At 39.9% G+C, this 12,852-nt stretch overlaps 3 protein-coding genes across 3 annotated transcripts; all 3 read right to left on the reverse strand.

Annotated features, from left to right (window-relative positions):
• Positions 1-530: 530 nt before the first annotated feature.
• On the reverse strand, positions 531-861 carry LOC119547402. Its single transcript, XM_037854251.1, has one exon. The coding sequence runs from the start codon at positions 856-858 to the stop codon at positions 649-651; it is 210 nt and encodes a 69-aa protein (XP_037710179.1). The 5' UTR covers positions 859-861; the 3' UTR covers positions 531-648.
• A 1,066-nt stretch (positions 862-1,927) lies between these two features.
• On the reverse strand, positions 1,928-2,358 carry LOC119547793 (WW domain-containing protein C660.06). The gene has a single exon (XM_037854806.1). The coding sequence runs from the start codon at positions 2,356-2,358 to the stop codon at positions 1,987-1,989; it is 372 nt and encodes a 123-aa protein (XP_037710734.1). The 3' UTR covers positions 1,928-1,986.
• A 1,535-nt stretch (positions 2,359-3,893) lies between these two features.
• Positions 3,894-6,322, reverse strand: LOC119546660 (integumentary mucin C.1). The gene is made up of 3 exons (XM_037853116.1): positions 6,243-6,322; positions 4,734-5,820; positions 3,894-4,669 (listed from the first exon to the last, which is right to left on the reverse strand). The coding sequence occupies exons 2-3, from the start codon at positions 5,629-5,631 to the stop codon at positions 4,275-4,277; spliced, it is 1,293 nt and encodes a 430-aa protein (XP_037709044.1). The 5' UTR covers positions 5,632-5,820; positions 6,243-6,322; the 3' UTR covers positions 3,894-4,274.
• Between the last annotated feature and the right edge of the window lie 6,530 nt (positions 6,323-12,852).

The raw sequence follows: 12,852 nt of genomic DNA on the forward strand, positions 1-12,852 counted from the left end.
CAACTTTCTTTAATCACGTAACGTATTCATTTTTGGTTAATTTTCAGTCCGTTGAAGAAAATTGAACTATTTTAGATCACACAGCAACTAAAATAATAATAAGACCTTACTAATTTTTTTGAAAGAGTTGATTTAAAACCATACGCAAATCGAACTGATTTAAAGCTACAAGGAGATGCCTTTAAAATGTAGCCAGTTTTTTGGAGGGATAATTATTTGAGGTTATTGAATCTTTAACCATTACCGAGTCAAGACAACAAAAGTGTCGTTTTCCGAAAGACAAATATGTTAATTGAATATTTTTTTCGTTGTCACATCTCATCGGAAGGAAGTATTTTTAATTTGATTTTGGATCTTATCCTAATGTTATTATAGCGGGGTTTTGGTTGCCGTTGAAATCTACCAAAAAAGTTTACAAATGTAGCCAACTTTTCAGGGGGCTTGAGATACATTTATCAACATCATTGAAACTTTGAGATTTGCTGGCTTAACTTGTTTCGACCCCAATATATAAAACAACAGTTAAGATATCCGGAAAAAAATCTTGCATTTTAATTTAAAACTTGGTATCGAAATCGCTTCAACAGAGAAGGCTCGTCCGTGGACGTGGCTGTTTCTTAAGAGTCCACCTATAACTCCATCTTGGATTTATCCTCGTCTGTGTGGGCCATGGCGTCCGCCGGAGGAATCAGATTCGGCGATAGCACTGGCATGAGCAGAAGCGACAGCTGGGCCTCCATAGCTGTTGGCAGTGGCCTCGGCGCTTGCCTGGGCACTGGCTCCTCCGCCACCACCTCCATTGGCCTGGACGGCCACCAGGGCGAAGATCAGGAAAATGCAGACAGCCAGGAACTTCATCGTAGGAGCTTGTGATGCATTTTGAGCGTGTGCCGCTCGCTTTTATACCAGCATCCCCGACAGGTGGATGGACTTGTTTAATAAAAAATAACAAAAAACGGCAACAAGCTTATTGCTATTATAAGTACATATATATGGGGGGTTCCGTTTAGCACATTAATTAGACATATATTAAGAACGCATGACGTTTTATATTATTTAATATACTATATCGTTCATAATTGAAAACAGGTTAGCTTTTGAAAAATGTTTTGTTACTTTGGTAAGTAAAGCATATTTCTAGGCCGCAGTAAAAGATCGATGACTGAAAACACTTAAGTAGCTGGCTTAATGATATAAAGCTATCAAGAACTGCGTTTAATTCAAGGGTGCTTTAAACTTCTTTGCCACTCTAAGAATGAGAAGATTTTACATTTTATAAGGACAAAATGCAATGCACATTGCTATAATGATAAAAAAAATGATATCATTTTAAAAACAAATCTAAAGTCCTTTAACAAATTAGAACAAGGGAACAGTCAGTATTGTTTTCGTATATTTACGAAGATATCGTCGGATCAGCCTTTACTCGATTTATTATTATTGAACTACGAATTTATTCAAACGTATGTACGTAAGGCGTACGTAAATGAGACTATTTATGAAATCTAAAAAATCTGAAAGGACTTCACCTGTATATTATCATGATACAGTTTTGAGATAAACGTGCTCAAAGTACTAAATGCTCAACTATTATGGCACTTTTTTAAGGCTTTACAACAACTAAACCCTTTGTTTGTTTAGGTTTAGCTGTTATTAAGCTTTCAAAAGCGATTACTTTGTCTTTAGTTCGACATTTTTTCCTGAATTAGATTACTCGTACTTAAGGCGATCATCATTTTGTAAGCCTTAGTCTAATCACGTTAAGTCTAAAACATAGTCAAGTTTGAATAAAATTATTCTAACTTAGTAGATTAAAATTCTTAACAAATGTATGGCGAGCAGACGCACCATGCTACTGACTTCTGACCCAAATAATTATATGTTTAGTACAGGAAAAATAGAAGGCTGTTTGTATGGTATAGTATTTTTTTATTAAAAGACAATTGTTAAGTTTTTTCTTTTCTTGGCTGCGAGAATTATCGTCGCCTATCCGTAATAATTTGGACCACCGTAGCCTCCTCCGCCACCAGAAGCAGAGGACGTGGCTGAGGCTTGGGCTTTGGCCTCGGCAAATCCACTTCCTCCTCCATAGGCACCTGGTCCTCCGCCATAGACCCCTGGTCCTCCTCCATAGGCAGCTGGTCCTCCTCCATAGGCAGCTGGTCCTCCTCCATAGGCAGCTGGTCCTCCGAGTCCACTGTAGCCACCGGGTCCGCCAAATCCACCAAAGCCACCGGGTCCTCCGTATCCACCAAAGCCACCGTGTCCTCCGTGGCCACCATGTCGTCCTCCGTGGGGGTTGGCCTGGACTGCCACCATGGCGAGGAGCAGGATAGCGCAGAGTGCAAATAACTTCATCGTGGGTGTTTGTTGTGCCGTCTGAGAGGCTTTGGGACTCTTTTATACTAACATCTGTCCCGCCATCTAAACCAGTTCCCAGTTTTATTTTCGAGAATCATTACTGCCAAATGCCAATTGTATTTTTAATTGTTCTCAACACAGTTATTAAGCACTTTCTTCAATTTCACGTATATCATATGAAATGCAATCGAAACTGGTTTGAACAGATGTCTCTTGCTTGGCTTAATAATTTTATTTTCTATGCAAATTAGTGAAACAAATAAAATTCAGAGGCAGGTTTTATTATGTGAGGAACTGATGGGTATGTGCCTGCTCATTTTTTATTTCAGTCGAGTAACTTAATTTCCATAATGAATTAATTAAATGGATATTTTAAGAAGGCAAAGTCAATCCAAATTATTAGCTCATTACCTATTTGCAATAAGAAAGTATGGCATACTTTTTGGCCCTAGCTGAAACTATTTTTCATTATTGGGCAAAAAAAGCTTTTGAAGACTAGGCTAATATATTTAACAATAACTTGCTTATGAAGTTATAGCGAAAAATAGTTTGAGAAAATATTAGTTATTTGATTTTATCTTAAGAAAAGTAATACCTGCTTTTAATTTATGGAGGAGGAATAGAATAGAGAATATTTCTCTTAATTGGTTTAAACTAGAGGTCATATATAGCGTGTCTTACAAGTCTTTAATTTTCCAGGGACTTCCCGCATAATTTTAGGAAATGACTAACTGGTTGGTAATGTACATCCCATGGCCTAGAGCATAGCTGGTCAGCTGGTTAAGTAAATAAAGCCAAAAAACCCGTATCGCCAAAACCTTCGATCCGCATTCATTCGATTCACATTCAACATGCAGTTTAGCGCCTGCCGCTCAAGTTCAAATGGAAATTAGCGGCTGGTGTTTGTTTTATGGCCGAATGCTTTCGAATTCCATCGAGAGTAAGGCACAGTAAACGTGATAAACATTGCCAAACCCCAAAAAGCCCTGTGCCCCTTAATGCCGATCGATGAATGAATAACCCGCCACGATAGGCGACCCAAGCCTCTGGACCTGACCGGACCAAACAAGTCAGCCTGGCTGGTCCACGTGTCTGTCCGTCGGACTGACTGCGTCCATGCCGGAACACAAGAGCCCAAAAATGTATGACGACAACTCTTGAGGCGATTGCCGGTTTTTTTTTGCAGGTGGGCAGCGATCAGCTTGTGGGATGCTGAATGTCTGTGTTTGTGGTTTTCTTGATTTCTTGGGTGTGCTGCTTTAACGATCCACAAAATGAATCATATTCATTGGATTGGGCTTGAAAGAAGTCTGGGAAATACTCTAGTTTGTACGCTCTCAATGAGCTGTTTATGAAATAATTGGAGTAGGTACTCTCTAGGATAAGAGTTTCTAACTTATCGCATCCATCACCGCTTAACTTTCCCGATTATATTCCGTTTTTTGCAATATTATGTCACTTTTGACGAGCGGTTTTCGGATCAACAATGTTTAAAAGACCTACAAACGCTTTGTGCAATCGCCAAAGCAAACGCGAAACGAAAGATTGGTGTTCATGTTTTATTTATAATTTATAAAATCGTTTATCTCCAGCATTTCTCTTCATTTTTGTCATTTGGCAGACCGTACACAATTTTGCACAATATCATATTTGTTTTGTTTGATGTCGTTGTGGATTTGCATCTATATCGATATCATCTTACGCAGAGTTATCTATTTTTTGGTTTATCACACTGTGTTGGGGCCCGTCGGATGAAATTTAAATATTTTTGTTTATAACTCGTTTAGAATTGAAAATTGCCTAAAACAAACCAATCGAGCATGAATCGCTCAATGTCTCCCCGTCTCCGCATTATGGCAAGTTGTTCGACCTTGACAAGGTCGCATTCTCGGTGGGGCAACCACCAGCGCCACTCACGAGCGGTTGGTCCGCACCACCGACGAGTAACCATAGAGCACCTCCACTCCGTCCGAGTTGAAGATCCGCTCCACTCGAGGAGCTCGCGTCTGAATGGGCCGCTCTGTAGTTGTGGTGGTTGTCGTGGTGGGAGCACTGGTGGTGCTGGTGGTACTCGTTGTGGTTGGAGCACTAGTGGTGCTAGTTGTGGTCTCTGGAGCACTAGTGGTGCTAGTTGAGGTCTCTGGAGCACTGGTAGTAGTCTCTGGCTGGGCATTCAACAGAGTTTCCACTTTGGTGGTCAGCACAACAGCCTCAGTGGTTGTAGTGGTGGTTGTAAAAGCTTGAGTTGTGGTTTCCTCAGCCTCTGTGGTGGTTTCTGGTGCTGAGGTGGACGAAACCAGTAAGAGTTCTGTGGATAACCAAAAGTTTAACCATCTCTCAAGGGAATAACATAAATAAAGTAAGAGACGTACCTTTAATTTCTTCTAATGGAGACACAGTAGAGGCTACTTCTTCGTTTAATACTGGCATAACCGTAGAATGTTCAGGCTGTGGCTCCGTGACAATGGGAGCTCCATTGCTAACATATTGGTAAAGCGGCACCACTGTGGTTTCCACCGACTCCGCCTGATCACTCTCACTATTCGGCTTGGGGTTCTCCTCCACCAAAGCGGCTTCGGTGGTCATGATCATGGACAGCTCCACGGGCTCCTGGGCTGGGATATTCGTGGTGGTCTCCATTCGGTTCTCGGCCATGTCCAGATCGATTTCTCCCATTTGCGCTGGCTTCCGTTCGAAGTAGTTTCTCATGGTCCTCACCTCCTGGAACTCGGTGGTTTCCTCAGTCTCCGAAGAGCGTGATGTGGTGACTTCCTGTGGTGCAATGGTAGTGATGCCTCTTTCGGTAGTTGTGATGAAACTTGGTGGCAGTGTGGTTGCGCCAAATTTGAAGCTGCGCCTGGTGGTGCCAGTATTATTAGAATTCGGTGGCTCCGTGGTTGTAGCGCTCTGCTCCTCATTCTCCGACTCCGACTCCAGCTCCGATTCCGGCTCCTCGGGATTCTTCAGCCGCTCCTCCTGGGCCCGCTCCATCTCCAACTGCTGCACCACCGAATCCGGAAGCGGTTCCTCCGTCAGACCCATCGGACTGGCCTCGGTGAAGGCCTCGCCCTCGGGACTGGTGGTCAGTATCAGATCCGAATCGACGTCCACCGTGATGGTTCCCTCCTCCACGGACATATAGGTGGACTCCTCAATAAGCTCCACATTTTCGGTGGTTTCATAATCCGGCGAAACGGTGGTTCTCTGTGGTGCAGCTCTCGCATTTACGGCCACTGCGATCACCAGCAGAATGGCAAAGGTTCGCAACATTTTCGGTTTTCGGCTGACTTTTGTCTGGTATTCGCGGAATGCGAGGCGGTTCAGTGGCTCGCTGGCAATGAATCAATATCAATCGAGTGTGGTTTAAGCGCGCCGAAAGCTACGTTCACTTTGGATCTCGAAAACTTGCTCCTGTCTCCAAAAGCTTTCTGGTATTTCGCGCTCTCTCTCTCTTTTTTTCTGCAGAGAAAAAAAGTGGTATGCTTTACGATATTCCAAAAAGAAGGGGTCTCAAAAATGAATATATTTGAAGTGATTTGAAGTCAAGAGCCTTAGGTTATTGGTTTTAAATAGTTAGGTTTGAAAAACTGGTAGGATAAACACTTAGACACTTCTTACAAACATTTCACAAAAACACTATTAAAACTCAGCTGTTATTTAATGATTTCAATGATTTAAGAGCTTTAGATAATCGGTTTTAAATAGTTATTTTTAGAAAATCGGAAGAACTAACATCCTTTTTTCCTTCCTTCCTTTGAGTAATTCACAAAAAATGTTTAAAAGATCTTAGTTGACTTGCTTTTATGTTTAGTTTTCTTTAAACACTTTAAATGCTATATTAATCTTGGCTTAAGTGATTGTTTTTTCTCAAGTGCCACTACCTCAGACTTTGTTTCTGGCTTTTAACTGGTTCACTCGAGGCTGCTGGCTTCCGCTCCACGTTGTTGTGACTAGTTTTGTTTGCGGCGAGGAACTAAACCGTTTGCAGCTCCGGCTCGGGCTTTTAAGGCGTTTGAAAACTGTTCCCGGCTAGGGTTTTTGGCTTGGCTTGGGTTTCGATTCGATTCGAATCGGCTCAGCTTCTGGTGGCTCAGGTGCGCTGCCAACTGCTCCTCAGGTTCGGCCTTTTTGATGGACCTGAAGTACAGGTGCACTTGGCCCAGAAACATCTTTTAAATGGCACTTCCCCCTCTCCAGTTCAATTTCACTTTCAACGCACTCACCTGAGCTCACCTCTGATATTGATTTTGCTTTTCGATGCTGCCGCTTTTCGTTTTCAGTTTGGCCCGGAGTGGCAAACCGGCTTTGTGGTATGGCAATTAGTTGGTTACAACTCGACGGCCTCTCATAATTCGCGGTTATTCAACGCTCTGCACCGACACGCTCTCGCATTTGGCTATTGATATTAAACTAATTCGATCAGAACCAATGGGGCTCTTTGAGACAGGCCCATTGTCTTGGCCTGAAAGAGTCTCTGATTGCCGGTTGAATGGTCGCAGTAATTGAGTGGAAAAACGATGGCTTCGAGTTGAGGAATGTTTAAAGTCAACCAAAGTGATATTTTAAGCACAAACATAACTTACATTTTTCCGCTTATCCAGCCATTGATTCTGTAAACTGATATCGGTATATTCTGGCTAGATCCCATTTCTTTCGAAGTTTAAACAATCTATTTTCAGAAAGAATGTGTGCTTTGTTTTGATTAGCAATAGCAATAGCAGTGCTTTATTTCGCACTAAAATTCCTAGTGGCTAAATTGTTAGAGCTATATATTTGAATAATTATTTGAATAATAATAAGTATAAATATTTGAGGCAAAAACTAAACGCTTGTATGTAGAATATATTAAAATATTTATTTGTAGGTCGGAAAGATATCGCGTTAAACAATGCCAAAAATTTTAGGTGAGCTAATGGGAGCAAACGCCTTAGTTATAGAACTCATTTTTATGTATAAGTTGCTTTACTAAACACAGTTCCAGTTATAGTCCAGTTTAATAATTTTATGCCAAGAGCAAAGTTAATCCCCCGATCTATTTCCGGTGCACCTAAAAAAATATTGTGGCAAAAAAAGTATACAAAAGAGTGTGCAATCTTGTTCAATTTTTAAAATTAAAATAATTATATCTATTTATAATAATTCATTAAGATTTCAATTTTTGTTGCTAATACACGTTGTTTATTTATCACTTGCTTAAACTTTATGCCATTATTATGCTGTGAGTGTTTGACATTTTCCATAAAAGCAAACGTAAGGAATGTCTGGGGATTTTGTCAAGTGGGTTTGCCGATTGGCATTGTTTTACGCTTGAGAGTGAGTCAGCTTTTAGCGGAATTCCAGAGCAGGCATTATAGTCAATGCTTTTTCCTAACAGCCAATTTCATTTGAAATTTTAATGTACCACTTCCTCACATTCCTCTTATCTTTCCGGTGGACATTTCTATTCAACGCATAAATTCCCCAAACGGATTTGACCCCGCAAATTGATTCTGTGCGAACAAATTGTGTAAGCCATCGCAAGGAGGAACTTTCATAATTAGTTCTTATCGAACCAGAAAAGCGACCGCAAAACTCTCGTTTGCGGCAAACTTGGACCACAACATAAATATGGTTGACCATAAGGACAAGTTTTATGTCAACTCGACAGAAAATGTCTTTTGGACGTGGCCGGGAATCTTAACATCTTGCCACCACCAAGGGCTACGAACAACAACTACGACTGTCAACTACGAAGGGCAATAACAATAAACTGGCCACTATTGAGCCACAGAGGGGATTGCCCTGGATGACATTTGACCTTTAAATATATTCCTAGAGTTTAATTAATGAAGTATTTGCCATCATTACTTATGAGCTAAGAAATTTTATAATAATAATAAAAGTATGGCTAAACTTTCAACTTTTTGAAACTAAATTGAGGCTGGTTTCTGTTCTTAGAGGCTTCACTGTACAGCGTTATTTAAGGTTTCTGCATAGTTCAGCGAAAGTGGTCAGATGAGAAATCAGTAAATGCCGATATCTTTGTTAGGAGGCGTATTCACGCCACTATGATTTATCTAATGACTGGTTTCCTCAGCTACTTTAAGTCCTGCCAGTCAGTCTCTCATGCCCGGGAAACACCTTTAACAAACTTCAATAACATCATTAAGCTCAGAAGGAGGCTGCTGGCACTCACTTAAATTGAGCTCCTGCCGTCAAAATACCGGACACAAAGGCCATTTGGCAGGCGGCCAACGTAAATATGACTTATAAAACGCTCTCGAAAAAAGACTTTTTGGCAAGCAAATTAGTTTGTTAAACTGATGATGGAGCTGGCTGGCTCTTTCGGCACTTGGCTGAAATATTTATGCAAAACTTACCCAGCTGAGGGGGAAGGTGATGAATTGAGAATTCAATTTTCCCCGGCGTCGGCTACTTCGAGTGTAAACAAAGTATTAATCATACGCCCTGTGGGCAGAGTCGGGCCAACGAAGAAGAAGTCATTAGCAGGCAGCCGGGAAATGACTTGAAATCATTATTATTAAAGTGCCGGCCGACCAAAATCAAAGTTGTGAGCGCTTCCAATTTGGCCAACGATAAATGTAATTTAAATAGCAAGTGAAATAAGCTTTCAGCCCGATCAAGAAGGAGCTCCGCTCCGGTTTTAATGCTTCGGAAAATCATTAGGAAAACATTTCGCATGCAAATTCGGTTCGGTACAAATGTAATTTTCCTCATCGACTTGCCCGGACTTTGAAGTGTCGCCAGTGGCAATTTGTCCGGAGGGCGTGGCACTTTATTGCTTAACGATTACGACCGCTTCATTGGCTCCTGACGCTAATGTTTATTTCTAAATTACTTCGAATGGAAATGCAAATTCCATCCCATGTTGGAGCAAAATCAATCAATTCGGGGAGGAGCTGCCAGTATGTGCAGGGAAAATGCCAGCATTGTTTTTACCTCATTACTTTGTAATCAATAAGCTCTCTCGCAAACTTTATTCTCCGGCATAAAAGTCACTTGTGGGGCTCCAATTCCCTTTGAGTGGCTCTTCATTCCAAGGAACTTGAAACTCTGAAACTCTGTTTATTTTTTTAATTCCCATTGCAGGCGAGGGTTTACTTTGCCATTGTTCACAAATCGAGACAATAGAAACGAGCAACTCGAATCGAGCATTGTAATTGTATTACAAAAAATTATTATTGTATAAATTGCAAAATAATATGCGAATGAAAAGCCTTTGCGCCGTCTTTTGTCTTTGCTGTAAATTCAATTATCGAATCAGAACGGAATAAATATCAGAGATTGCCGATTTTCATATACGAACGAGAGTATTTACATATTAATCCTTAATTAAAAAGCTTCACTTAATTGTGGCTCATTGTGTTGACAGAGGAATATTAATTTAAGCTTTTCAATGAAATGCATTTTTGTCTCGATGTCCAGCCTTTAAAAGCAGTAATATGTTTCGGCTTCAATTAAATAATTTACTTGCTGACCCGCTGTTATTAAAGTTGTGTTGGTATTTTGGAGCACTAAAGGCTGGTATTTCGTAGTGCAAAATAATTAGTATTTTTTCGGAATTCTGCAGACAAGAATAGGATATTTCTACAGACATTTCTATATATATCTCTATATTTCTATATATTAAAATGGCTTAACAAATCTTTAGTTTAGTACACATTTTCCTTAAAGGTCTTAGGTCAGAAATAAATATTTCATTTCCAGTTTAATTAGGTACACACCCTTTTATAAGTGATTGATTCAGGAAATAGAACAATGAACCTAACTAGAGTAAATATTTAAGAATTTATTGTATTTTAATAACAAAATTTTCAGTTTCTCCCCCAGAATCGAAACTAAGCAAATTCCTACTTAAATAATATTCTTAAGCCTGCAGTAAGTCTTCATACTCAAAGTTGGACAATTATGTTCTATTACTTATAATTAACCTCGAATCAGGAATTCTGGCATTAAAGGAGCAATGGCTTTAGTCAAAAGAGCAAGGTTCAACCCAAGCCCAAGTTGATTTAATAAATTATGATGTGCGGGCGGCTCGAGTGTGCGTGTGGCTGTTCTGATGTGCTCGAGTGTGTGCATCTATGACGCTAATGACAGCCCCTGAAGAGCCCTACAATATCATTATAAGCCAAAACTAAGTCAACAACAACTGAGGCAAAAGCCAACTCACCGAGGCTTAGAGCGAGAAAGGGACGGGGTGAGAGGCCAGAGTGGGATGGATAGACAAAAGCTAGTTGCACAGGCAGGAGCCACTAATTGACTTTAATTATTTTGTTGTACTTAATGTCTTGTTTACACGAGGAAAAGAAACAGAGAGCCGAAGAGAAAGGCGGTGGGAATGTGGGCGGGGCACTAACAAATCACTTCTTCATACCATAAAGGCAAATGGAGAGCAAAAGCAGGGGAGAATTAGCAAAAAATGACAGCTGGCGGAGAAATGGGTGGTAGAAAGAGCTAGAGAAAATAAAAGCTACACGGGGAAAAGGGTATTGATAGATCACTGACCAAAAGGTCATTACAGAAATGTTATATTTTAAAAAACATTATTAAAAATAATATAAATCTGCATGGTAAAGATCGTATTAAAAAAATGTATTACATCAAAACTCCATATATTTTAGATAAACTTTATAGCAGTAGTAATTTTTCCCTGTGTCGAAAGCAGGAGGAAAGTCTGTCAAAGTTAGTTAAAAGCGATGTGTAAACATGTGGGCTCCCATAGCTTAGCGGGAAAAGAGCACCTCCATCTGCCTGTCTCTTTCTCGGCTCGCTTTGTCTCTTTCTCCTGGCGCATCCTCCTACTAAACTTTAATTAAAGTTGAATTTGTGTCAGTTGTGTGCTTGCAACTGCGGTCGCATGTTTCTTCCGCCTGATGCCAGAGGATTTTTCCTTTGGTATCAACAACAAGGAAAAGCAAACAAGGGTTCCCTGCCATATGGATGATGTCATATGCAATCAGGAACTATTTAAAAATTAATAAACAAGTTGGATGATGTTTTATTTTAAGCATAATGAGTTTTATTTAAAGTATAGAAGAAAGATCATGTAGCATGTTTAAATTGTTCTTACATATGTAAGTATATTGTTCAATTTTTTAATTTGCCCTGATATTTTGTACATTCACTCACAATCTAGAGTTCAATTCCTGCGTTCAATATCGAGTAAGAAGCGGATGCAATGCGACATTAGTGGACAAGAAGTCAACCACCGACAGGAACTGCATTTTTCATTTCCCTTCGGCTGGCAGTCGGCCAGAGGCAATATCACCTGAAAGTTGTGACTTTTATGCTGTCCCGATTCGAATCGCGGACCCCGTCTTAATCCCATCCTCCTGCCACCCACTGTGTTTGTGTTTGGCTGTTTATTCAGCAACAGTGCGCGCGGTAAGTTTGCCTACAGTCGCAGTCTGCCTTTCTTTTACCATTCATTTCTTGTGTCGCCGGTCGCCAGACGCCAAACGACGACAAATGAAGGCAATTCATTGGGCATGCGGCTTTAAGTTGTCGCTGCAAGTGCACAACTGCGGTCCACAGGCTCTCCGGCTTTCCCAGTCTGCGTCCTGGTTTGGACCTACACTAAAAAAAATTGTTTTTTTTAAATTTCTTTAGCTTTCCTTTACGATTTTCTTGAATGGAGATCTGTTTATCTCTCTGATAAATGATTTTAAATTTAAGGATTTGTAATGTAAACAGCTTAAATCAATAAAAGAAACTTGAGAAAATTAAACCTAAAGCACATGGAATTTCTCTGCTTGGATTTTCCAATATGTAACTATTTTTAATATCAATTTTAATTAACTTTCTCTTATTAAATTGAACAAAATTCGTGATTTAAAGGTTTTTTACAAACAATTTTTTAATCAAATTTTCCATGAATATGACAGTTTTATTTCAGAGGTTTGTATTAGTTTGTATTAGTGTAGTCCTGGTGCAGATCCTGTGGCTTCGGCTCCTGCTGCGGCCAGGATAAAGTTTTGCACCCCGGCTGTCGAAGTGAGTTGCGTTTTAAGTCGCAATTAAGCGTTGGTGTTGTTTGCTGCCCGTCTCCGCTATTCTAAAGTTTTTCTCATTTTTCGGTCAGTTTGCCACCAGGGTAGAATAAAGTCGCCGTGGCTTTCTACCGGAATATGGCTTCGCTGGGTTATCAGAAGTATAAAGTATTTAAGATGAGTCTATATACAACCAATAGCATATAAAAGTCTATTTAATTTGTAGTATGCAACTGGGCGCATTCATAAAAAAAGAACCAACAACGTTGCATACTTTACCATGCTGTGAATGAGATTACAAATGTACGCTAAAACATCATTTTAAAATGATCTGGTTTAATTCTTTCAAGAAAGTCCTAATTTTAGTAGCATGTAAATTATATGTATAAAAAAAAAAATTTTTAGAGTTATGCGTTTTATATTTTCTTAAAATATAAAAGTAGTTAGTTAACTTCTTCAACTTTATTTTAGAAAAAAGGTTTTCTGCCAAAGCCCACTTATT

The sequence above is a fragment of the Drosophila subpulchrella genome, chromosome 2L, assembly GCF_014743375.2.
Source record: "Drosophila subpulchrella strain 33 F10 #4 breed RU33 chromosome 2L, RU_Dsub_v1.1 Primary Assembly, whole genome shotgun sequence".
Lineage (NCBI taxonomy): Eukaryota > Metazoa > Arthropoda > Insecta > Diptera > Drosophilidae > Drosophila > Drosophila subpulchrella.

Bases quoted from the DNA above. Each gene is read 5' to 3' on its own strand.
- LOC119546660 (XM_037853116.1), bottom strand. From the start codon at position 5,631: ATGTTGCGAACCTTTGCCATTCTGCTGGTGATCGCAGTGGCCGTAAAT. The intron at 4,670-4,733 runs GTACGTCTCTTA...GGTTATCCACAG, and splicing joins TCCATTAGAAGAAATTAAAG to AACTCTTACTGGTTTCGTCC.
- LOC119547402 (XM_037854251.1), bottom strand. From the start codon at position 858: ATGAAGTTCCTGGCTGTCTGCATTTTCCTGATCTTCGCCCTGGTGGCC.
- LOC119547793 (XM_037854806.1), bottom strand. From the start codon at position 2,358: ATGAAGTTATTTGCACTCTGCGCTATCCTGCTCCTCGCCATGGTGGCA.